The sequence below is a fragment of the Lissotriton helveticus genome, chromosome 10, assembly GCF_964261635.1.
Source record: "Lissotriton helveticus chromosome 10, aLisHel1.1, whole genome shotgun sequence".
NCBI lineage: Eukaryota > Metazoa > Chordata > Amphibia > Caudata > Salamandridae > Lissotriton > Lissotriton helveticus.
The window spans coordinates 905,050,298-905,077,128 of NC_136071.1; the positions used below are offsets into that span (position 1 = coordinate 905,050,298).

Here is a 26,831-nt window from a genome sequence, read left to right on the forward strand (position 1 = left end):
ACTGAATACACGTCTGGGGTGGGTGACAACTGGGCTATGTGCATTCCCTCCAGACAGCCACACACAAAGAGAGCGTAGGTGTGCCTGATGGGCCATCCTAGGCAGGATGGAAGGGAGGAGCTACACTTACTCCTGAATAGGCTGTGTCCTGTCCCCACTAAAAGGAATGTTTAACCCCTATAGTAAGTCTGGAACCAGGGCAGGAGGGGCAGGGACTCTGCACACTTCAAAGGTCTTTTGTTGAAGTCTCCCCCACTTCAAAGGCACAAATGAGTAAAAGTACTGGACCTCTGACACCACCAACTCAATACACTTCTGAACCTGTAGAATACTCTGCCAGGAAGAAGAACTGCTGTGCTGCTGAAAGGACTGTCACTCTGCTAGACTTCTGCTCTACTGACCTGCTGCCCTCTTGCCTGGGAGAGAGAAGGACTGGACCTGGCACTTAGGTCAAGTCCTCCCTGAGTGGGAATTCAAGCAACCTAGGGCCGGTTTTACCCTAGTTAGGGCTTTTAAGCCAGGTATAGCTTGGTGCCAGTGGCACAGTGAGCCCAGGACCTATGCCTGGGTATACCCGGAGGACTTAGGGCAGCAAAGTCAAAAATACCAAGGAGATGAATAGAATGCTTGAATTAATCTCAGCCACAGGCAAACACTCAGGACCCAACACAGTCAATAATTTTTTGTCCAGCATGCCACATCAGTTTGGACCCAGCCATATGCAGATCATTCTTGACTTTTTTCCTCATGGGAACAGTCCATCTCGAACTGCCAGGCTAAGTCCTCCCTGAACCAGAATACAAGCAAGCTAAGACTTGTTTGCCCTACTTAAGGCCGTTCAGGCAGATATAGCCTGGTTCCAGAGGCACAGTGAGCCCAGTACCTACATCTGGGGGGGAACATCCGTTACAACGCGGATGTTTCCCCGCGGTGCTGTTACGACGCGTCCGTAACAACGCAAGTCGTTACCACGACTTGCGCTGGAGGGCGCTAGAAGATTAAAAATAGTAAATTTACTATTCCAACACCTTCCCTAGTGTCCACGGGGACTGGTGTTAGAATAGTAAATTATACTATTCGACATCCGCGCCCCCAACGCAAGTCGTGGTAACGACTTGCGTTGTAAGGGACGCGTTGTAACAGCACGCGTTGTGACGGTACGCGTTGTACCGTCATACATCCACATCTGGGTATACCCGGTGCACTTCAGGAAAAAAAGCCTCCAGCTGCAGAGGAGATAAGCCAACTGACCCTTCAGGTCCACTTGTTTGTCCTGTGTTCAAGTGGAGCAGAGCCAGCCCTTCAGGTCTCCTCACAGGTCTCAAGCAGCAGGTGCAACCCTTCTTCTTTTCTTCTGCATGTCCGTACAGAAAATGTTCTGAGGTGGGTACCTTGGAGTGTCACATTTACGGTTGGCACTGGCTAGTGGGAGTGGGTTATTCCTGGCTTCTCCCTAACCAATAGGGTAAATGTTACCACAAGCAAACAAATCATGATGCTGCTCATGCAGCGCTGTGATTGGCTGGTAGAGTACGGGAGCCTGGGTGCTTCCAGTGCTTTCCAACAGATGAAGAGGACGCAGGAGAGACATGTGGCGGCGAAGGTAAGTTACAAGCAAGAATCATTAGTACACATTTTCTGCATGTGCCTAGAGCCCCTGGCAGAAAGAAAAGAAATTCTGGAATGAATTTTTTTACATTTGAAAATTTGGACTTACAGGCAAGCGGTAATCACCTGGTTAACGATACCTCAATTCCTCTGGCATGCAAGGGGGGGTCAACATTTTAATAACCGATCTTAAAAGAACTGGAACAAGTGAAAGAAAAATCTGCTATAATGGGGAAGGAAATCAACAAGGACGCTTTTATTCAAAACTGAATACATCGATAAAACATTTGCATTTTATTCACGATTGAGCTGGTCATTTTCTAAAATGTTGTAATTCCCATTCTTTAGGCCTGCACAAGGATATAGCACCCCAGAAGAGAGCAAGGTTAGGGGTAATTGATGATTTGCTAAAGGGAAGATTAATTCTTCCAAGGAGGTGAGGAATTTAAAGGAGACACCCTTTTATCTACAGTAAAAGTAATTTTCATTTTATAGGGATTTTTGGTTTGCACAAGGTATTAGCACTTTAAAAAACAGTAAGAATGGGGCAAACTATCTACTGCAAAGGTGTGAGAGAATACGTTGAGATGTATAAGACATTCACTTTCATGTTGCACTTTATTAACATTGAACTTTAATGCAGGATAAATTGCATACTATACAGCAACATTTTCTCCAGTTTTTGGTATAAACAGATGTTAGTGTTGCAATTCTGCATTTTAACATGTGTAACTGAACTTTCTTTTTATTGGAATGCAATAGTTTTAATTAACGATGCAAGTAAATTTGATTTGGCACGCCTCATTAGGGCCAAGCACCGAGAGGGCAGATGCTAGCAGGCAAATGTGATTTAGCCTCCAGAGGATTCAGACAGGGAAAGGAAGATTACGCTCCTGCCAGAATGGTTATTTTGACCGGACTGGTGGCAGGTTTAAACTCCAGCAATCAGGCCCCAATAGTAAGCCTGAAACCTTGTTTTCATTGTCACAGCAGGGAATGGAACAATAAGGGATGCAATCCACAGGCGACATTTATATTTTCGTGCCTAGGGAGTGTATTTCCACACTGTATCCTACTGCCACATAGAAAAGTTAAATAGGCCGATCTGAGATGTCAATTTTTACATATTTTAAGGGTCAGAGCACAAACACTAGTCACCAGTTAGAGGTGCCCTAGTATGCAGTCTAAAAAACAGCAATAACATGTAGCAAAAAATTGACTTGAATTTGAAAAAAGGGGCATGTTCTCACACCAATTATCTAGAAGGTGTGGTTTAACAGAACCTCCTATTTTGGCAGCAAATATACTTTCTCATATCCACTTGGTGGCACTGTTGGACAACCATCCTGAGTTCACTTATCACCATATTAAACCTTTTATTTAAGGGGAACTTTCTAGACAACATTTTCAACTATGAAAACAGTTTTCTCGTAAAATGTATCTTTGTTAGAACAATGTAACGCAGTGTACTGCAACTCTTTCAACAACTTGTGTTTACAAGAGGAAATGTGACTTGATTGGTTTCCAAGACGAGTCTGCATACCAAAGTTCTCTCCCCTAAGATGTCGCTCTTGTGTTTGTTGGGTGTTTTGCTTACTTGGAAATGCACTGTATTAATGAGGAGTTTTACATACTTGGACATTTGTCCAGATTTAAAATGTTGGTCTGTGTGAGATTAAACTCAATAGTGCACTTTGAGAACCAAAGTATTATATACACCTTTTAGCATCTATAACTGTGTTTGCTATTATTAATTTTAATTGGATTCGGCAAAATATGTTTAATGTCTCAGCAAATCAAAATTGTCTTAAGTTTCATTCTCCTTGAGCTGAGTGGAACACATTCCAGGAGGATTGTTCCATTGATATGGGTTGTGTACACCTTTTGCCATAGTTCTACTTAAGAAGATGGGGATTTTGAAGTGCGATGTTTTCTCTGTGGTACACACCGGCATCATTTTATTCCAAACTTGCAGTACAATGCCTTGATGTTTAAAATTAAAATATGTTATTTCCATAAAAACAAAAGGGCTGGAACAGTGCCCCTCGTGAAACATGATTTAACATGGAGTTCACTTTAAAAACAAGATGTAGGAAATGCAGTGTTATCTATTTGCAAACAGTGTTTCTTCCAGTGATTACAAAAAAATCAGCTTTTTCTATATATGTGCATATTTGTACCTGGTGTTTGGATTGAGGTTTAAGCACTTTACCTGAATAATATGGCTGTCATTTTACACACAAATGCATGGGCATATCTATGCAGCTTCTTACAAAACATAAGAATAGCCTTCTTTGCCTTTCCAAATAACCTTGTGTGATACCATTACGGTCAAGGTTTATTCATCTACCTTTATTTGATGTAAAATGGGTCAAAATGAATGTATTGTCATGTACTGTGATATTATTGGGTTCGGTCTAAAGGTACTTTTGCTGCTTCTGCTATATTGGTAGAGTGATGCCAGAGGCACAAACCTAGATGCAAAGTAGCAGCTACGGAGGAGGGGTTTATGAGTGGAGTCGATAAAAGTACAAATATACTTAAACGTAAACCTTCCTGTTGCCTGATTTATCATGAGACTCTCATGGTGATGTACAAGGCTTTGGACTCAAATAACCGTATCATACGGTGACTTCTTACCAAGTAGATTTCGAGGGGCAGATGTATGACGCATTTTATCGGTCGCAAATGGCTCATCGGACTTTTTGTAACCGGTAAAATGCATTTTCAAATGTACCAACCCTATTTTGTCAGTCGGTAACCTATTAACAATTCGCAAAACAGGATTTGCGAGTCACTATTAGGAAGGGGTGTGCCAAGGTCGTCCCTTCCTACTAGCCAGCCACACTGGTATGTAGGAATGTTTTTCAACCATGAATGTGGTCGCAAAACATCCTCAGTTTACCACCAATTTGAAATTGGTGATAATCCATTTGCAAGTGGGAAGTGTCCTTGAATGGATCTCTTTTTTTATTTTTGAAATGTACCCAATTTTTCTTTAACCTTCAACAAAAAAACCCGGAACCAAGCATCCTAGGACCGGTTTCGGGGTAATTAAAAAGCAGTCACAGACATGGTGGTCTACTCACTGCAGCAGGCAACCATTCCAGTCATTGCCGTCCAGTCCCAGTGGTTCACAAATTGCGATCTGGTGCATAAATATTAATGAGACAGGTCCCTTGCGACCCATTTAGGTACCACAAACAGTGTCTCAGACACTGTTCTACATCATATTTTGAGACCCACAAATTGTGAGTCGCTAAAAATCACAATTTGCGAGTTGCAAACCCTGATGGTCCTACATCTAGCCCCTAGTATTTTCGACGCCTATTCTCCCGCAATCCATTAACGTGGATATTATACAGGGAATTTTGTGACATTTGTGGCAAGAAGAGAAGCTTAAGATTATGAAGACAGTCGTATTGTATTATCTATACCAAAAGGGATAGTTTGAACAATAATAATTATTTTCTTCAAAAACAATAGATAAAGTTTTAAATGCACAGCCTGCAGTTTCAAATTTTAAGGGCATGGGAGGAGGACCAATGTTTTAGGCATTCTCCACCTATTAAAGTTCATTTGCTGAAATGTGCTTATCTTTCTATATAAAAAAATAGAATGTAATTGTATCTAGAAAATCAATATCTAAATGTCTTACTGTAAAGGTGCTGCTGGAGGTCAGAGAGGATTTCTCGGCTGTATTCGCTCTTTGAGGATGAATGGTGCCACTCTGGACTTGGAAGTAAGAGCCAATGTCACTCCGGGAGTGAAAGCTGGCTGTTCTGGCCATTGCACAAGCTTTGGAATGTACTGTCGGAATGGAGGCTCGTGTGTGGAAAAGTACAATGGTTACTCCTGTGACTGCTCCAAGACAGCATATGACGGTCCCTTCTGCACAAAAGGTAATAATGAATTTATACTTATCTATGTTGTCTTTTTAACTTTCTCCTGCTGTCTCTTCAAATAATGAGAGAGATGCTTTTTTTAAATGAAAGTGAATGAGCATTCCATACAGCTGTATTTCAGGTCATTGCACTGGGGTCTAATTGATGTGTAGGAGATAGGCTGGTCATCTCATTGGACCAGGCGTTATTAGTTTCAATGTGTGCTCTGATGAAGCATGATGCAGAGAAATAGATTTTCTTCAATCGTGACCACTTTTTGCTGCCTTTCAGACCACTCGCGAGTGCAATTTTTCCAACTCATCAACTGTGTTCAATACTTATTTGTTTCTGCTGGGTTGAGTTAAATGATTGTGCCGGTCCCTACACCTTTGTGAATGGTATGAAAATTCCTTTAAACCTGGAAAAGAACGCATGGGGATTAGTTGCCTATTTTCCAAAACTGCTTTTTTGGGAAAAACTTCAAAACTGCCTGCCATTCTAAAATGGACAACTAAAAATGGTTTATACTATAACCCCACAAAAATCAGAGAACCAAGGGCCAGATGTATGAAGCAAGTCGGTAACCTATGACCGACTCGCAAAATAGCATTTGTATGTCACTATTAGGAAGAGACGTGTTAAAGGCATCCTTGCCTAGTAGCGAGTCACACTGGCATTTAGGAATGTTTTGCGCCTAGGAATGCGGTCATATCACATTTGCAGTTACCACCAACTACAAGTTGGTTGCAACTCATTTGCAAACAAGAAGGGGTCCCCAAGGGACCCCTTCCCCTTTGTGAATGTGGGCAACATACTTTTATAAGAGCAGTCAGTGGTCCCACGGACCACTCCCTACTCTCAAAAATGAAATGGTAGTTTTTAATTTTTATTTTTGAGATGCATCCACTTTTCCTTTAAGGAAAACGGGCTGCATTACAAACATACATTGCTTTATTTAAAAAGTATTCACAGACATGGTTTTCTGCTGACCCAAGTAGGCCACCATCCCTGTGAGTGCAGGCCATTCCCAATAGGTAGCAAAGCCAGACCTGCCTTATGAATATTAATGAGGAAGGTCTATTTGCAACCCACTGGGATTCGTAAAATTTGTCAAAGACACATTTTTACATGGGTGCTTGCAATTTCCTAATTGTGAATTGCGAAAATTCCTAACTAGGGAATCGCACAGTGAAATTTTTGTACATCTTGCCACAGGTACTTTAAATATGATCCATTTGTGGCCTTCATTTCCGTCCCTGCCAGTAATTGTGATGGGGATACAGTAAGTCTTGTGTTTACGTTGGATTTATACATTCTTTTTAACATAAGATAACTCAGTTTAGTTTGCTCACTTGGTTGGAAATCAACATAAATGGGCATTTCCAATTATTTCCAGGATTTTGTACAGGGGTGGCATTGGTCTAAAATGCTTTCTTTATATTAAAGAAGAGTTAAATTTGGCTTCACAAAAATTAAAGCCACTTACATTTCAATAAAGTTCATATACTTTTCGTGAGTAAGAAAATAGCCATGCAAAGTCAAAACCACTTAATTAAGATTCAGCTCAGTGATCGTCCTGCATACCTACTGATATGTCAAGTAAAAGCATAACAATTTTACAATTGTTCATTCCATTTAAGCAGTTTCTCAGCCCTTCATCTTTCAATGTATTCAAAAAACTATTTGGGTTTTTAGTAGAGTGACTTTAAGTCGCATTGCATCCATATTACATTGGTATGTTAGTGGTTACATTTTGGTGGGTTTTGTAGCTGGTGTTCAGCTGTCCTCCATATATATATATATGAGACAAGGAGTGATACACCGTCCTCTCACTGATCTCAAATTGTGGACCTGAAACAGCTTGTGTCATAGTTTGCCAGTCATTCGCCCCACCCCCTTAAAAGTCCAAATATGGACCTGCCGATTAAAGAGCATTATACATTCAAACTAAATGTACCTACCCACTGATTTTCCCAATTAATTTTTAAGGATCGAACTCCTGTTGTTTACCACAAAAACAAATTCTCTGCCCCTTCTGTTGTACGCTCTCTGTGTTTAAGAGCTTTGGATCTTAAGTTCCTCAATAGAGTGCAATAGCTACTGATTAATTTCTGTTTTTATATTGAACCATCATGACGCCAATTTGTTTTGTCCACTAATAATCCCTGTTATCAGTCTTCCTTTGCCACGCTCAAGAGCCTGTCATCTGTGACTGGAGTACTGTAAATGAATTAAACATGTTTGAAAAGCCATTGTATAGCAGGGAGGCTCAGTTCAACTTTAATTAGGTTGATGATGTGATTCTTTTGGAGGGCCAGCAGTTTTCATAATCTTATCTCCTCAAAATTATCCTACAGCCATGTTACTGGCACTTGAAATCAAATCGCACCGCATAGAGACGCTCTGTTTTCATCTTTACTTTGCATACTCTCACCACCGGAGTGAAAGAGCAGCTCTAAAACTAAGGTTCAAGCCCCGTCATTCTCACACTCATATTCTGCACATTTATTAATGGGAGCCCACAGCAGCATAAGCTGAAATGGATACCCTCCGTAAGACTTCTGGAACACACCTAGAGCATTACTACTAAGTCTACATTTAAATTTCCTATTTGCTTTCCCAAAACAAAGCATGTTTTTCATTATGACGGGGTCTATTCAAAAAAGCATGGTGGGGTCTTTTATTCCTTTGTGAATTGGGCCCCCAACATCTAAAACAGCAATAAAATGAGAGTATTTAGGAAATATTCATATGCATTTATGACAAATAAAAAAATACTCTGGCCTCTTCGTAATTTTACAAATGAGAGGTCGGACATTTCAGGATCGATTCATAAAGGCATGTAAGAGTATGAAAAAGAGAATTCCTGTAGGACTACCCAGGCTCTTGGGGGAGAACAGCAATGACAATTCCCAGGTTGTTGCCCTTCTGGGAGGCATCTAGGCCATTACTACTTAGTTTGCATTGACATTTCTAATTTCCTTTCCAGTACTTATTGTTGATAGCTTGTCTCCTAATATATGTTTCCTGGGATGCCTGTGCCCTTTGATATCGCTCATGGGTATAAAAGTACTGTAACGCGCTTATCACCATCTTGAGGAAGTTTAACAACATACAGACTGAGAAGTGATTAGGGTAGGTCAGAGCTTTGTTTAACCCCATCTCCTCTGCTATTCCTACTGGAAATTTGACAGATGGCCCAATGTGCAATATTGTAACCACATAGAATAGTCAATGTAAATTCCCAGTCCCTTTGTTCTCAACATACAATAGTCTTTTTTAGGTTTTGCTTGGCAATGCGTACGAAGTACGCATGCGCTAGCAAAATCTTATGTTTTGCTCTGTGGGGTCGGGTATCCGCCCCCTCCTCGCCCCTCCTCCCATTGGCTAGCTCCATAAATGGAGGCTAGCCATTGGGAGCCGGATCTGTCCGTCAAGGCCGGACCAGATTCGGGGCGTTCCCGAGATTTTTTCCCTCTCTGCCTCTGCGATGTCGTCATCGCGGCGGTGGGCGGAGTTACGTTTTTTAAAAAATGTGTTTGTTTTTCCCATTACGCGGCCGACCGCCGCTGGAGGAAGTCGAGGTGAGTGCTGCCGTTCCCTCCCCCCTCCCGCTGTCCGTGAGCCCCCCCCGCCCACTTCCCGCGTCTCATGTCGTCTGTGCCGTTCCGCCCCCTCCCCGTGTGTCCGTTCCGCCCCCCTCCCCGTGTGAAAGTGATTAGTTTCTGGAGCTCGGCTCGGGTCCATTCCCGCCCCCCTCCCGCTCGGAAGTGCATGTGCAGTTGCCGACTGTCAACCCGGACCTGCAGAGGAGACCCGGCTACTGCCACGCTGCCTATGCCCTGAAGCAGATCTCCAAGGTAAGAGGGTGCCGGGGGTACCCGCTGAGAGGTGGGGGGTGACAGTGTGGCGAGAGTGACCCGCGTCTTCAAGGTGCTGGAAGTTGTCTTTCAAGGGATCCGGAGCTCTGCATCCTCGAAGGGAAGCGAGGGGGAGAGAGTGTCCCGTCTCCTTGCATTAAAAGAGGCGCTCCTTTAAATAAAAGAGTCGAGGACGTGAGGGGCGCGGGGTCATCCGTGGGTGACAGCCCGGGGCTTGGTCCTGCGATAGAAGATGGTGTGAATGAATGGGAGGTGCAGGGCTGGCCTCTGCGGGAGTAAAATGGATGTTAGGGATTTAAAGAGCCAATAAGGACGCCGGGAGCGGAGCCGGGTGTGGAGACCACTGGCGGTGTGGAGAAGGCTCGCCAGGCGGCGTCGCATCACAGTGGGCAGCAGTGGCAGGGGGCCTCTTGTGTGGCAGCAAAAAGGGGTGCCCGGCTTGAGCTTGCACTTTGTGGGAGGGGGCGCGGCATGGGTCCGGGCCAAAACGGAAGTGGGTGCACAGAGACGGCCGGGGCAGACCCCCCTCTGTGCACACACGGAGTTGGCTGAGATGAGCAAGTTGGCCGAGGTTGATGTCACTGTTCGGGTGGGGAAGGCAAATGTAAGAATACAACACACCTCATTTGACCTCACATCCGAGCCTCGGAGGATAGGTGGTAAAGTCAGCCCCGGGGGGCCGTCGCTGTCAACCCCACCGTCTGCTCCGAGTGTAGAGAGAAAGAAGGCCAGCCGGGCCACGGGAAAGAAACACAAACACGGCGCGGATGAAGGGAAGTCAAACCGAGGACAGGGCCCCTTGGGATAATCCCTCGGCCCCCCGGCGGTGGGATCCAGCGGCCTCTGTCTGCAGTGGAAGAGAGTGTTGTGTGTCTCACAGGAGACGTGCCTGGGATCCCAGCGGCCTCTGTCTGCAGTGGAAGTTGTGTGTCTCACAGGAGACGTGCCAGGGATCCCAGCGGGAGTGTTGTGTGTCTCACAGGAGACGTGCCAGGGATCCCAGGGGCATCTGTCTACAGAGGAAGAGAGTGTTGTGTGTCTCACAGGAGACGTGCCAGGGATCCCAGCGACGTCTGTCTGCAGTGGACGTTGTGTGTCTCACAGGAGACGTGACTGCTAACTCCTCACCTCCGAGAGCAGCCCCCAAAGCCTGCCTGCGGGTGGGTGACAGGAGGAGAGCCATGCTTGCAGCAGAAACCCTCCAGCGCCTCGGATCCCAGCTGGTGGTCGCAGGGGACACCGGCCCCCGTTCGTGGTGCTCTCCCTTGAGCACTGTCTGCAGCTGGGGGCTGCGGGGGTCTTCCTTCGCTCTCTCTTGCATGTTTTGTTTAGAGGGCGAGGTGGGCTTTATTTTCTCCGGGCTTGAAAGTGCTTGGTTCGTGTTTTTTCCTTCGTGACTCAGGCCAGTCAGTGAAATGTGGCTGGTGAGGAGGAAAGTGGTAAGGAACAAGAGAGTGTACACTTGGGCAACATAGGCAGGCACCCAGGGCAATGGTAACTTAGTGTAGCATTCCTGCTTCGAGCCGCTGTAAATGACAGTTGTTAATCTACCTGAGCCCAGCTCAGTGTAGTCATGTTATGGACCAAAGAATGGAATAAAACAACTGATGTTGACAGTATTTTAGCATGCATAAATGTGACTGCTGTAGCTCGTTTCCAAGTGCACCCCGTTTTACCAGGACAACTGGTGTGCAGAGCCGTAAATCTGTTTGGTCCAAATCACACAACTTGCTCAATTGGGGAAGCCGAGACTACGCTCTCCAGGGCCTCAAAAAGTGCAAGTCCTCTTCGTAAATAATGTACATTTTACATGGTTGAGGGAGAGAAAGTGATACGCTTTGTTTTTCCTCATAAGAAGGAGCGCGTGGCTTCTGCGAGTTTATGTACATGGAAGATTCCAGAGGTGAGGGTGTGTAAACTAGAACATAAAGTTGTCCAGACAAAAGTGAGGGAGGTTTGAGGGTTTCAAATCCTGCCCAGTGATGAGCAGTGTTCAGGTGTGAAAAGAGTAATGGTGCACTCGTGTGAGGGCCATCCCTAGTGATTAGCACTGCTCTCAAGCGTGAGAAGCACGCCCAATGAGTGACTCATGTGAGTGTCACGCCTAGTAACTGATTGCTTCTCGGAGTTGATGACATGAGGGGTCTAGGTGGAGATGGGGTAGAGATGGACATCTTCTCAGCCTTTCTTCGTGTCTTTGCCCGGTAGTCACTAGTGTCTGGTAGGCCTGCTCGGCTCTGGTCGATGGTGGTTTTCCCTTGAGCGTAGCACATGCCAGGGGTGTCCCGAAGGTGTCCCTTGGCTGTCAAGCAGATACCTGCTTCATGTATGTGACTGTGGCTCACAGGTTCTGTGAGAACAAGCCGAGCTGCAGAGGTGATGGTGCAGGTCTCTGGGTCGACGCGAGAGTTCTTGTGTGTGCTTAAAACTCCCTGATTTGAATCAGTAGCTGGTAGTTGCCAGTGGGAGCCCAATGGGTGAAAGAGGAAGGCGGATGCAGGTATCACTGAGTTGGAACACCTTAAATACAAGCAGAAGTTCTGCAGCTGCAAACGAGAGGCCCTTGGGGTTAGCAAGTCTTCTGAGTGTGGAGAAGGTGCCACTTGGTGAGGAGTGGAGGACCCATGGGTGCGAGTGGGAGTCCTGTCCCTGGATTGCAGTAGGGGCTCCCTTGCTCATAAGAAAGTTAATCTGGGAAGGAGACGACCCCAATAGGTGAACACGAGTTCTCGCTGTGGTAACTTCAGTAGAAAAGGTAGTCCGGATACCTCTAAAGCAAGTGGGGTGTACATGGCCATTAAGTTCTACTGACATACAGAATACACTTTAATTGGGCATGACGTGTAGTGGCACTTCTATCATTCATGCTGAACATATATTCTATACATACTCCCTATGGCTTTGGTTCAGCCTCCTTCTGCTTGTGGCTTCTTTGGTTCAAGAACCTTCAGACATTGGCTTGAAATATTGTCAGTCACATCTTGGATCAGCCACAGGAGTATTTTTGTTTCATCTTCTGTATGAGGGACTATTAGATTAAGCTATTGACATTGTAAATGACAATGCCATTTATTTATCTGTTTTCAAAACCAACACATAAATAAACAATTTGTCATTTACAATGCTAATAGCTCTAACTTTGGCAAAGGCAAAACCGTTGCATTGTAAATGCTTGTTCCTTATAGTTCTTGCCATAGAATAGCCTGCTCATCTTATGAAAGGCCATGGAGAAATCTATAAATGAACACTTCAACAATCTTGATCTTTTCTCCACTTCTGTCCGTTCCATCTGTGCCAAAAACCTATACGTTAATTTTAATAAAGCTACCCATTCCAAAACAAGGTTAAGTACCCTTACTGTCCAACAAGTCTGTTAAATGTGCTAATAGATATTTAGTGAAAAGACTACAGCTTACATCTAAGTAGGCAAGTAGTAATTCTCTGTCAGAAATGTGGCAGATCGGTGAATCTCTTTATGGACAGGATCAAGAAGAATACTCTCCTTGACTCTGGAATTTTATTTGTTTAGCCATTAGTCAAAAATTGCTCATCCTTTGGGAAAGCAATCATTACAGATACGTTTAATATCTGGTCACTTCGTCCTAGATCATTACATCTTGGCTACTCTCAATTCAGAAAAGTCAATGTTAACCTTAATTGTATAATCAATAAATGTTATTTTGCCACAAACGCATTCCTTTGATGGTTTGCATTTCATGCAATTCAATATGCGTTATTGCAATAAACATCTAGTCACAATGTAGTGTTCCCATGTTTACAGTCATCTTCACAAGTATCCTTGTCTCAATCCCTACATCCACATTTAGCCAAATCCAGTCAATTTGCTCCAACCAGGTAACATTGAGCCTACTTTTACTTCTAATACATCCAAGATCTCCACAAAAAGTTCTAAAATCATAGGCGTCGTTCTTCTTCGGTCACCGAGGAATATTATTTGCCCTCACAGCTGCATCACATCACATAGTCTCATTGCTTTGGTTAGGCAAAGGCTTAGCTATGTTGTGGCAGGTGTCAATCCAGACCACACCCACTAGATTGACACCTAGTAGAAGTTCGTTGACCCTGAGGTAATCAAAGGTATACCAAATTACCAGTTTGAGGAAGGAAAATGGACAGACCTCGGCTTCTACCTCGACAACCCCAGCTTCACCAACTCCACCGACCTCCTGGAAAGCATGAGCAACATCAGTCTTAAGCAGATTGTCACTGTCCCCACGCACATTGCAGGACATATGCTGCCACCACCAAAACTCGTGCCCTTGCCTTGCGGCAGAGTCTGATGCATTCGTACCACACCACTCATCTGGCGTGACCACCACAGCGTACACTTCATCATCGCATGGCACATCTTCCCTGGTGCCGCCCCCTCAGATCTAAGTGTGGAAACTGAAAAATGGTATCAGAAGACCAGTGGAACAACACTCTCGGCTCCCACCTTGCAAACTTTTCCCACAACCCCAAACAATCAGCAAAGAACTTCACCCATGGTATCACCAAGTGCGCTGACGCCATCGCCCTTGCCAAGATGACAAAGGCCATAAAACAAATAACAAAATCAAGCTGGTTCAACGAACTGCACTCCACCAACTGCAACTGCCTACAACTTAAAAGGAAGTGGCGTATCAGCCAAAACAATGAAGACCACACTGCCCACAGAATCACCCTCAACCAGTACCACAGCCTCCTAAAAGAAACCGAGAAAAACAGTCTGGCAGACCACATTGAAGCCAGTGCAAGCTGCAGCAAAGAACTCTTCACCATCGGGAAGGTGTTCACCAAACCAGCAGCCGTCAAAAATGACATCACACACTCCCAGGAACTGTGCGACAACCTAGCAGACTTCGTCCATGACAAGATCTCGGCCATCTACAAAATGTTTGTTCACCAACCCTCCATCATAGAGAACATCAGCAAGGTCAGCCACTGGGAACTCCTCACCACGCAAGACACCATCTCCTTTATGAGCTCTGTACACTCTGGGGCACCCACAGACCCATGACCCCACCACGTCTTCAACCTCAGAAGCAAGGCAATTGGATGAGTTCAGGGAGGCACTGAACACCTCCATCACCGTAGCCACCTTCCCTGAGGACTGGAAGCACACTGAAGTTAGGCACCTCCTGAAAAAACCATCTGCGGACCCTGCCAATTTAAAGAACTACGAAGCCACCTGATCGCTCCTCTACCCACTAAAAGCCCTCGAGAAAGCAATCAACCAGCAACTCGCCCAACACCTGGAATATCACAACCTCCTGCCCCCCCCTCCAATCTGAATTATGAGCTAACCACGGCACTGAGACAGCCCTGATTGCAGGCACAGGACATCAGAGCCTTTTTGGACCACAGGGAAACAGTAGTATTCCTCCTCCCTGACCTGTCCGCTGCATTTGACACAGGCTCCCACCACATCCTGATCAACAGTCTCCACCACATTAGGATTATAGTAAATGCCCTCAAATGGATCGCCTCATACCTCACCATTCACCTCAGAGCCCAAAAACATCGTCTGAGGACGCCTGCAAGGTTCGTCCCTCAGCCCTACCCTCTTCGACACCTACATGACTCCCCTGGCTGACACCATCAGATCACATGCATTCAACATCATCTCCTACGCCAGCAGCACACAGCTCATCCTCTCTTTGTCTGAAGAGCCTGCCACCACCAAAGCTAACTTCCACAGATGCATGATAAATGTTGCAGACTAGATCAAGTCAACACTAGAAGGACTGGCATGCAGGCCCTCATCACCAGCAGACTGCACTACGGAAATATATTCTATGTAGGAATCACTGCCCACCTCCTGAAGAGACTCCAAACAATACAGAACTCAGCTGTAAGACTCATATTAGACCTCCGCAGAAGAAGAACCCACATCACACCCCATCTCAAGAAACTACACTGGCTCCCGATCCAGAAAAGAAGCCAGTTCAAGATGCTGACTCACTTCTACAAGGCCCTGTACAAGAAAAGACCTGCATACATCAAGACGCCTAACCTTCCATCAACCATCCAGACTCACCTGTTCAGCCTTCTTCTCCATTGCATAAACTCCATGGATACATCGAGCAACAGTGGAGGACACTCCTTCTCGCACCTTGTGGCCAGGGCTGGAACAACCCCCCCCCCCCCCCCCCCTGCATCTCTGAGCTGCACGTCAATTCAGGATTTCTGAAGAGAGCTAAAGACCTAGCTATTTGATTAATCGCCTGCACGCAACAGCAAACAAACTCTAACGCCTCGAGACCCTCACAGGTGATTTGCAGCGCTCTATAAATGAGTGATTGATCGAATTATTGATTGATTGGCAAATGGTGTTCCATGGGTCTTTACTGATGTCACGAGAAGAGAGTGACAGTTTACGTTTAGAACATATCAGTTATGCAATAGTACTTGTGAGAGACCCAGCGTTTTAGGTATGTTCCCCTTTTTCTTTTCCCAAATAGAGCACACACAAGCAATATGAAGGTTTATTTTCTAAGGCTTTATTTGAAACCAATCAAATGCATAAAATATGTAAATTTATTACACCAGAGATTAAAATAAATGTTGCAGTTATGAGTGAGCATAAAGTAACTATTACAAACATAGAAAGCATAAATATTAAATTAAATACATAAAATTGTTCTTTAGTAAATTCCGGCATATAATTAGCACCTAAAAAGTTTGCCACCATCAGGGTTGCATAGCATTAGTTCTTTGTCCGAATGCTCAAGGAGAAAAGCCCAGTGCTGCCAGCAGTGGTGCAGCTAGCCCTTGTGTCTTGTACTTATTTTGCTACCCGTGGAGGCCGTGTGAAAGAGCAATTGAGCAGAGGGAACGAGGGGGGTACTGGTGCTATGTTTCTGTGGTGCTGCCCGTGGTGGCCACATGAAAGAGCTGGGGTGGAGGCTGCCGCCACCAAAACCTGTGCCCTTGCCTTGCTATGCCACTGGCCGCCTGCTATTATAGTTTATATTTTTTAGAAGCCAGGATGATCTCAAACTGCAGCCTTCATAGAAAGGCAGAAAGTACCCCAGATGTCAAAATGTTCTTCCCCTAAAAGTATTGAGGACACTGCTTTTCTATTTATTGTGAAAACCAAATTGACATAAATATTTTTGACACTTGTGATGTGAGAGGGAGGAAGTCCACAAGAATTATTTCCCAATTTTACACATAATCAATCAATCAATCAATCAGAGCATTTATATAGCGCACTACTCACCCAGAGGGTCTCAAGGCGCTAGGGGAGGGGGGTCCGCTACTGCTCGAACAGCCAGGTTTTGAGTTGCTTCCTGAAGGAGAGGTGGTCCTGGGTCAGGCGGAGGTGGGTCGGGAGGGAGTTCCATGTCTTGGCGGCGAGGTAGGAGAAGGACCGTCCCCCTGTGGTGGCTCTTCGGATGCGGGGGACGGCAGCGAGGGCGTGGCCGGTCGATCGGAGCTGGCGTTTGGGAGCGTAGAAGTTGAGGCGACAGTTGAGGTACCCTGGGCCTTGGTTGTGTAGGGCTTTGTGTGCGTGGGTGAGGAGACAGAAGGTGATTCTCTTGTTGACCGGGAGCCAGTGCAGGTCTCTCAGGTGTCCGGAGATGTGGCTGCGACGGGGGATGTCCAGGATGAGTCGTGCTGAGGCGTTTTGGATCCGCTGGAGTCTCTTCTGGAGTTTGGCGGTGGTTCCGGCGTAGAGGGAGTTGCCGTAGTCCAGGCGGCTGGTGACGAGGGCCTGGGTGACCGTCTTCCTGGTCTCGGTGGGGATCCACCTTAAGATCTTACGTGGCATGCGCAGGATATTGAAGCACGACGAGGAGACGGCGTTGACTTGTCTGGTCATGGAGAGGGAGGAGTCCAGGATGAATCCCAGGTTGCGTGCGTGGTCTGTTGGTTTGGGTGCGCTGCCCAGGGCGGGGGGCCACCAGGAGTCGTCCCAGGCGGAGGGTGAGGATCCCAGGATGAGGACTTCCGTCTTGTCCGAGTTCAGTTTCAGGCGGCTGTTCTTCATCCATTCGGCTACCTCTTTCATCCCTTCGTGAAGGTTGGCTCTGGCGGTGGCGGGGTCGTTGGTGAGGGAGAGGATCAGCTGGGTGTCATCAGCGTAGGAGATGATGTTGAGGTTGTGCTGGCGTGTGATGGCTGCGAGGGGGCTCATGTAGACGTTGAAGAGGGTAGGGCTGAGCGAGGAGCCTTGTGGAACGCCGCAGATGACTTCGGTGGCTTCAGATCTGAACGGTGGGAGGCGGACTCTCTGTGTCCTTCCGGCGAGGAAGGAGGTGATCCACTCCACTGCCTTCTCCTGGATTCCGACGTTGCCGAGACGCTGTACTAGTGTACGGTGGCAGACAGTGTCGAAGGCCGCGGAGAGGTCTAGGAGGATGAGGGCTGCTGTTTCTCCGTTGTCGAGCAGTGCTCGGATGTCATCGGTGGCTGCGATCAGGGCGGTCTCGGTGCTGTGGTTGGCCCGGAAGCAAGACTGCGAGAGGTCGAGGGATCCATTCGTCTCGAGGAAGGCGGCCAGCTGTTTGTTGACGGTCTTCTCGATGACTTTTGCAGGGAACGGGAGCAGCGAGATGGGGCGGGGGTTCTTGAGGTCGGTGGGGTCGGCTGATGGCTTCTTGAGAAGAGCGCTGAGTTCGGCGTGCTTCCAGCTCTCCGGGAAGGTAGCAGTGTCGAAGGAGGTGTTGATGATGTCCCGCAGGTGGGGTGCGATGACAGGGTCGGCCTTGTTGAAGACGTGGTGGGGGCAGGGGTCGGTCGGAGATCCGGAGTGGATGGAGTTCATCGTGCGGACGGTGTCTTCGGTGCTGATCGGGGTCCAGGCGCGGAGGGTGGTGGTGGGGGGCGGTGTTTCGGTCATGGCGTGCGTTGGTTGAGTGCTGAAGCTGTTGTGTATGTCCGCGATCTTGTTGTGGAAGTAGGTGGCGAGGGAGTTGCAGAGGTCTTGCGAAGGGGTGATGTCGTTGTTTCCGGCGTTGGGGTTGGAGAGCTCTTTAACGATGTTGAAGAGTTCCTTGCTGTTGTGTGCGTTGTAGTCCAGTCGGTCCTTGAAAGCAGTTTTCTTGGTGGCACGGATGAGTTGGTGGTGTTTTCGGGTGGCGAGCTTGAGGGCAGTCATGTTGTCCGGTGTTGGGTCTCTGCGCCAGGTTCTCTCGAGGTCTCGGCAGTTCTTCTTGGAGCTCTTGAGTTCGTCGGTGAACCATGAGGCTTTCTTGCTGCCGGGTCTGCTGGGAGGGGTCCTCAGGGGGGCGAGGTCCTCTGCGCAGTCGCTGATCCACTTGGTGAGGTTGGTGGCCGCTTGGCTGGGGTTCGTTGCGCTGGTGGGTGGGTTCTTGCTCAGGGAAGACGTGAGCTGGTCGGCTGTGATCTTGTTCCAGCTTCTGCGTGGGACCTGTTGTTGTGGGTGGTGGATCGTGGTCCTTTTGAAGCTGAAGTGGACGCAGCTGTGGTCCGTCCAGTGTAGTCCGGTGGCGTGGCTGAAGGCGATGTCCTTGCTGGATGAGAAGACGGGGTCGAGTGTGTGTCCGGCGTAGTGGGTGGGGGTGGTCACCAGTTGCTTGAGTCCGAGGTTAGCGAGGTTGTCCAGCAGGATGGTGGTGTTGCGGTCGTTGTTGTTCTCCAGGTGGAAGTTGAGGTCCCCGAGGAGGATGTAGTCAGCGGAGAGGATGGCGTGTGGGCTGATGAAGTCGGCGATGTCCTCGCTGAATTGTGTGCGTGGTCCCAGGGGTCTGTAGATGAGGGTGCCTCTGAGGGTGGTCTTGGGGTTGATGTGGACCTGGAAGTGCAGGTGTTCGGCGGGTGCGAGGGAGTCGTCAGTGTTGGTCGTGATGCGGATCGTGTTCTTGTGGATGATGGCGATGCCTCCTCCGGTCTGGTTGATACGGTCCCTACGGATGATCTTGTAGCCGTCTGGGATGGCGATGGCGATGTCGGGCGCTGAAGAGGCGTTCATCCAGGTTTCCGTGAGGAAGGCGACGTCTGGTGAAGTTGTGTCGAGCAGGTTCCAGAGCTCGACGCCGTGTCTGTGGACGGAGCGGGTGTTGAGAAGGATGCATTTCAGGTGGCTGCTGCTGTTGCTCGTCTTGGTCTTGGTTGGTGCTGGAGAGGTGCAGGTCCGGATGCAGGTGAACTTGCAGGACTGGCAGCAGAAGGGTCCGTGGGTGCGTCTCGGGGTGGCTCGGTAGCAGTCTGGGAATCTCCCGGCGTTGAGTGCGTAGAGTTTGGTGACGTCGTAGGTCCGGCGGGTGGGCTGGTTTCTGCGGCGGCCAGGGGTCCTGGCGCTGGCCGTGGTCCAGGCGCGGCCTTCGGCGCGCAATCGGCGCGCCCGCCGCGCGTCAACGCTGCGTGTTAGCCACTCTGCCATAAGTGGAGAGTGGGGGCGCGGAGCGAGGGAGGGTCAGCTGGGAGGCGGGAGCGGGGTGGCGAATGGGAAGGACGAGCGAGGGAAGGGGGCGGGGCCGCAGGGGGGTCAGCGGCGGGGAGCGGGGAGGTGGCGGGAAACGCGGCAGGGGCTGGGCACAGCAAAACAAGGGCTAAACAGCGGACAAAGGATATCACAGAAGAAAACTAAGTACACACGGCGAAGATGTGGCAAAAGTAGGCAGAAGTACAAAATGCGCAGGGGGATGACGCGGTAGGGGCCGGGCACAATAACAAGGGGGAAGCAGGAGGAGAGTCACAGAGAGCAAGACGGAGAAAAACACGGAGGTAAAATGCAGCACAACGATAGGGGAGAGCAGGAGGAGAGTCACAGAGAGCAAAGCAAAGGTTACACGGGGGCAAAATGCAGCACAACAGGAGGGGAGAGCAAAGCAAAGATACACGGAGGCAAAATGCGAGGTTAGCAGGAGTACAAAAATACAAATAGGGCGGGAGCAGCTCCGGCGGGCGAGGGCCGAGCACAGCTGCGAGCAGTGGCGGCACTTGGCGGGAACGGGCTCACTCACGGGGAGTGCGCACGGTGCGTGGGTTGACCGGCCCAGAGGGATGATGGTCACATACAGTCTACTTTATAAAAATAACTATTCAAAATAAGAGTATATGAATATTGAAATTAAAATTCCACTATAAAAACTAATATTTAATATAAAACGTATTGCCATACACTAAAAATCAATAAAGATAAATGAGCAAACGGTATACGTTTATTAGACCTTTTGAAGGAATGATGGACAGATGCAAAATACGTTGGGCCCCAGTATAAACAATACAAAATATAAGACAGATGGCCTGATTATGAGTTTGTCGGTCTGACCGCCGGAACGCTGTTGCCACAGTCGGGAGAAAGCCACCAAGTCGGTGGATTCCTGACTACTGTATAATGATTACTCCACCGGGCTGGCAGTGTTGTGTCGGCTGTGCCATGGCTGCAGCATACTTTGAATCAAAGAGAGCCTGAAGCATATGCGGCTGCTGTTGCAGCGTCACTTGCATGTCGGGTGCACTGTGTACCATGCACCATGGTGTGCATGGCACACACTGCATGCACAACAGTGCAATAAGAGTGCCCCCATGCACTTTGCCCAATTTTCGAAAATGCCCAGGGACCCTGTAGGGGGGTCCTTGCCTGCCTTTATGGCAACCTTGACAAAAAGTTCGCGGAATGGCAGGTCGAGATTGGGATGATGGGGCCAGCAATGGCACCGCCTCCCATCCCCACTGCTTTCCCCACCAGGATCCTGGCAGTGATCTTGTTCTGGTCTAACTATCATTGTCATAATCAGGCTGTCAGACGACCAAGGAGGCGATGGTCAGAATGCCACAGTGAGTACGGTGGTCCTCGGACTGCCGTTCTCTTAATCAGGCACAGAGTTACTAAGGGATTATGCGGTGCTGTGCAATTTTGTGCTGCGGCTGCAGGCTTCTATAAAGATAAGTAAATCAACACAGTGCTTTACTCCACTAACAACCCCTCAAATCTTGACTCGCTGTCAGACAAACATTTCTCCCACTTTGGATAATGTTGCCACCGATGTGTGATAATAGCCTTCAGATTATTTTCACATCCAGAAGTCTGGAAGCTTTAGATTTATGATAAATGCATCATGGTTGCCTGTTTCATTTTTGCAGTTCCTTCTGGAGATAAATGGGAGATGCTTAGTGCAGCTTGAAGTTCCAATAGCATAATACCCACATTGCTCTCAATGATGGAGGCTGCACAGAATTTCTCAATGATAAGAAAGCTTTCATAGACTTGGCTGTACCAACCATGTGCATATCTGAAAACAAAGTGAAAGAGCAAAGAACTATGGGCCACATGTATCAACCAATTTTGCGTTTGCAAACAGACTGATTTGCAGAATCAACCCGTTTGTGAATGCAAAAAAGGCTTTTTACATGTATCAAACCCTTAATTGCAATTTGGTAACCTGTTGCTGAATCGCAAAACTATTTTGAATTAGGTATTTGGAAGGGGCGTGTTTAGGGCGTCCCTTCCAAATACAGAATCGGAACAGTATGTATGGATATTTTGTGACCTTGAATGTGGTCACAAAACATTTGCAATTTACCACCTATTTCAAGGAGGTGGCAACCCATTTGCCAATAGGAAGTGGTCCCCAAGAGACCCTGTTCCCTTTGTGAATGTTTGTAAAAGCATTTTTTAGTAGCAGGCAGTGGTCGCAAGGACCACTGCCTACTTCTAAAAAAATTAACAGAAAACTTTTCATTTTTGTTTTTAAATGCACCTGTTTCCCTTCAAGGAAGGGCGCATTAAAAAAAATAGATTGCTTTATTTAAAAGCAATCACGGACATAGTGGTCTGCTGACCCCAGCGAGCTACCATCCCCATGATTTTAGCGATTCCTAGGGGGTCGCAAATTGCGATCTACTTCATTAATATTAATTAGGTAGGTCGGTTTGCGACCCATTAGGAATCGCAATTGAAACGCAAAAGAGTTTCATACATTTGAAATAGTAATTTCCTAATTGTGATTTGCAAGAAATCGCAATTAGGAACTCGCTATTTCAAACTTTCATACATGTGGCCCTCAGTTTTGTGTAGCGGCACACAGATTTGTGGTATTGCTTGGCTCCTCACTGTAAGTGAAGGTTTTGGAGAACTATGCAGGTCATGGTCTCACTCTTTAAAAAGAAATTTAAAATGTACTTTGGTGGACTTATTCCTAGGCTTGAGGTAAGTGACACAGAACTTGAAGAACACTACTTGAAGCTGTGACTTGTATACATTCAGAGAAGTAGTTCTGTAATTAGTTGTGAAGTTCGATTTACCCACATGCAAGATATGTCATGCAGACTTACGGGTAATAGTTGAATATTGATGGGTGGGTAAACATGCTGGGCGCGGGCATTTTTTCATATACTAACTTTGTTTTCCATTTCTCAACAAGGAAGCTATGTTTGCATGTTCCTTTCCACTACACCCTCACCAGTTGTGGGGATAATCCCTCCCTATTCCACTCTAGACAAATATCTTCTTCTCCCTTTAACTTGTGTTATTCAGTCACTGTTTACAAGGTGGAAATGTTCTTGCTCAAAAGCTAGCTGTTACCAGAAAACTCACAATTGTGTAGGGGGTTCTCACTTACATGCATAGCTACTCTGGAAAGGCCCAGCCCACCATTTGGAGGAGATTACCTTACACTTAATATGAATCCATGCTGTGTAGAAGTGCAAGTAAAAGAAATTGCATTTCTATGTTTAATATAGAAGCCATAAATGATATGTTATGTTAAAAGTATTTACAGAGCGCACGTACACCATACGGTTTCATGGGGCTAAGGTCCAGGGAGTACTGCCGCTAAGTGGTTCATTTGTATGCCTGGCAAAAGAGTTTCCTAAATTGAGGATACAATGTTGTCGATCTGATGTCTGGAGGAAGAGAGTTCCAAAATGTAGATGCTTGGACCGTGAATCTTAGTCCCCCCCAGTTTCTTGGATTTGAAAGATGGAATAGGTAAGAAATTGAGGTGGGAAGACCTACGATTCCGGGTAGGGGAGAGTCTCTGTACCCAAGTGGATACAAACACTGGGCATTTGCCATTGAGCGCTTTAAAGATGATGCATCCCAACTTGAATGCCCTGCATTCAACAACCCGGAGTCAGTGTAACTTTTTCATGAGTGAGGTGACATGGTGCCATCTCGGTTGGTGATAAATTAATCTAGCAGCCTGATTTTGCACCAATTGCAGTCTTTTGGATTGATATGCTGGTATGCAAAAGTAGAGTGAATTGCCATAGTCAATGTGAGAGATGACTAAGGCCAATACTACTTGAGTCAGGGCTTCGGTGGTGAGAAATCTGCTAATTTTCCTGATCCTACAGAGCTGAAAGAAGCAGGTAGAAACGACTGTCCTAATCTGAGATTCATCAATAGATCGCTGTCAATAGTGATGCCAAGGTTTTCAATAGATCTAGACAGAAGGGGGATTTCCCAGCTCTGGCGGGCAGAGGTTAGAGTTCCAGGAGTTTGAGGGCCCTCCAATTAGGATCAATTCTGTTTTTCTCTGGATTCAACTTCAAGTGATTGCCGTTCACCAAGTTATTAATATATCGCATAGTTGTTTGAAAATTAGAGATGGAGCCGGGTAAGTTGTCAATGTCAAAGATCAATTGATGATCATCAGCATAGTTGAAGGTGCATGCCTTCTTTTTGCCCAGGGATTGAAGAACAGGATACACATATAAATACTTGTGTGAAGTAAATTCCACACAAAGGAATTGCTTCCTTGAGTTGCCAATTATTAGATATTTCTTTATGAATCTCAAAGAGGTATGCACTCTCATTTCCATGTCATTATGCGAAAGTATATTCTAGAACTTTATTGATTCAAAGATTAACCTTTTGAGCTTTTGCCTATAGGTTTTTTAAATCCCCACAGAGAGACTAGTGCTGTTGCCATGTAGTGCCATTCTAACCCTCCTTCGTGGGATCACTTAACATTCAAGGAGGCTACTTATTTTGGTTTTCAAGAGTAAGCAGAGTCAATGGCATCATCTAAAATTCTTACTGGCTGTATACTTTTGATTGATTGAATTATACCTTGAATTTATCATCAGAGGTGTTTTGGGTAAAGGATTCCTAATACTGAATGCCACTGAAAGTCATGCCCACCTTCTGCAATGCCTGAAACACTTGTCTGAGGTTGCACATCCAGCCCTCCCAGCTAGAACTGAAGACCACAATGTCAACTAGGTAGGCAGCTTTGAAGTTCTTCAACCCAGACAGGACCTGGAAGGTGGCAGGGGTATTCATCAACTCAAATGGCATCACCTGGAACTGGAAGTGCCCTTCTGGGGTAGAGGACGCAGACCTCTCTTTAGCCCCTCAGTTAAGGCAATTTGCCAGTACCCAACTGGTCTATGAGCTCATAAGCTCTAGGGATGGGGTGTGTATAAGGCTTGGTGATTGCATTGAGCCCATGGTAATCCACACAGAACATAAGTTCTGGGGTGACAGATGGAGGAGCAACCTTGGGGACCAACACCACTGGGCTGCACCAGGGGCTGTTTGATGACTCAATACCCCATTACTCCACCACCTTGGAGACCTCCTCCTTAATGCAGGTTCTCACCTAATAAACAACCTGTAAATGTTACTCTCTGCTGGTGTGTTGTCCTCAGTGTCAATATCATGGGAACACCATGCAACGAGTCCTGGGGTAAGGGAGAAAAAGAGGCAAACTGCCCCAACAACTGGCAGCAGTCTCTCTGTTGTTTTAGGGTTAGTGTAGAGGCAAGGCTGACAACCTCCACTGATCCATCATGTTCCTTGGAAAAAAGCAGGCGGTGGTCAGGTTCACTTTCCTCTTCCACCCCAATGTCTCTAACCATGAGCATGGTTACTTCATATCCCTTTAAGTGGGGTTTGAGGCAATTGACATGAAGAACCCTCAAAGGGTTCCTGGAAGTCTTGAAGTCCATCAGGTAGGTTACCTCACTCCTATGGCCCTTCACCTCATAGGGCCCAGACCAACAGGCTTGCAAGGCCCTGGGCTTCACTGGAACCATCACCCACACTTTTTGGCCAGTCTGAACCTCAACCAGAGTGACTTTCTGGTCATACCATGGTTTCATGACCTCCCGGCTGGCTCCTAGGTTCATCTTAGCTTATTTCTGGAAGTGCTTCATCTGGGTCTGGAGTGCCAGCATGTAGCTGGTCACATCCTGGGAGGTCTTACTGGGAGCTTACTCCCACCCCTCCTAGACCAGACTGAAAGGTCCTCGTACTGGGTGTCTATATATGTTCTCAAAGGGGCTGAATCCAACATCCTTCTGAGGTTCCTCCTGGTACGCAAACAACAACTATGGCACAAGGACATCCCATTTCCACCTCAAGGGCTCTGTCAGACCCAGGATTATGCCTCTGAAGGTCTTGTTAAACCTCTCAATAAGTATATTAGTTTAGGGGTGGTAAGGAGTGGAGAACCTTAAGGTTACTCCAAATTCCTTCCACATGGCCTTCATATACACCAACATGAAGTTGGTGCCATGGTCTGACAGCACCCCTTTGGTGCCTAGTCAGGAAATATATCCCCAACAGTACCCTGGCCACAAAATGTGCATTCACCATTGTCGAGGGATAGCCTCCAGGTACCCAGTGACATGGTCCACCGAGACCAGGCTGAACCTGTTGCCCATTGCTGCCTTGGTGTCCAGAGGCCCAACAGTGTTGATGCCCACCCTTTTAAATGGGTTGCCAAAAACAGGAAATGGTTGCAGGGGAGATTGTGCATTCCTCTTTACTTGCCATTGGTCTTTTCAAGCGTAAAAAACACGGTGGTTTGCGATTTTCTACTCAGGCTCCTCTTTTTTGGAATTCCCTCCCCTCTGCACTCCGCCTCCTCCCATCCTATGTTCAGTTTAGAAAATCTCTAAAAACTTGGCTCTTTTTATTAGCTTACAACTAGCCCACTCCATCTGTACTGGCTAGCCTTCCCACCCCAGCGCCAAGAAACCGTAGGTGTACGTGCGCTTTATAAGTCCCATTTTTCATTTCATTTCATTGGCCTGGCAGGTAGGGCAGGACCTGCAGAAAGCATCTGAGACCCTTCTCATCTCTGACCAATAAAAGTGAGTGACAAGCCTGTCAAAGGTCTTGTCCTGCCCCCAAAGGACCTGCCAGGGGTAAATCATAAGCTAGCTCCAGTAGGAAGGCCCTGTAACACTGGGGGACCGCCAACACACATGTTTTCCTAGGCACAGGAACCTTAGGCTCGCAATACAGGTGAACATTTTCCAAGTAAATCAGGTGATCACCAGAGGTCTCACCAGCAGCCTGGGCCTCAGCATGCTGCCGTAGGCCCTCCAATGTAGGGTACTTCTTCTGGGCATTGCAGAACTCCTCCCTAGTGAGACCGCTTTCCTGCTACCAGTTGGTCAGCTCAGTTAATGTTCCCCAGGGTGACAACATCCTCCTCTGTAAGCTCTGGAGCATCCTCCTCACGATCAGCCTCATACTGGTCTGTGGGAATCTCAGGATCTGGTTTCCCACGCCCTTGGCCCTTCTTCT

The 26,831-nt window shown here is 47.0% G+C and overlaps 1 protein-coding gene across 2 annotated transcripts in view; it reads left to right on the top strand.

Annotated features, from left to right (window-relative positions):
• CNTNAP2 (contactin associated protein 2) overlaps positions 1 to 26,831 on the top strand; it is a 2,169,461-nt gene that overhangs the window by 1,736,870 nt on the left and 405,760 nt on the right. For both annotated transcript variants that reach the window (XM_078663547.1, XM_078663548.1), the window contains one exon: positions 5,274 to 5,510. In XM_078663547.1, coding sequence (XP_078519673.1) covers positions 5,274 to 5,510 — 237 coding nt within the window. The remainder of the gene's footprint in view (positions 1 to 5,273; positions 5,511 to 26,831) is intronic.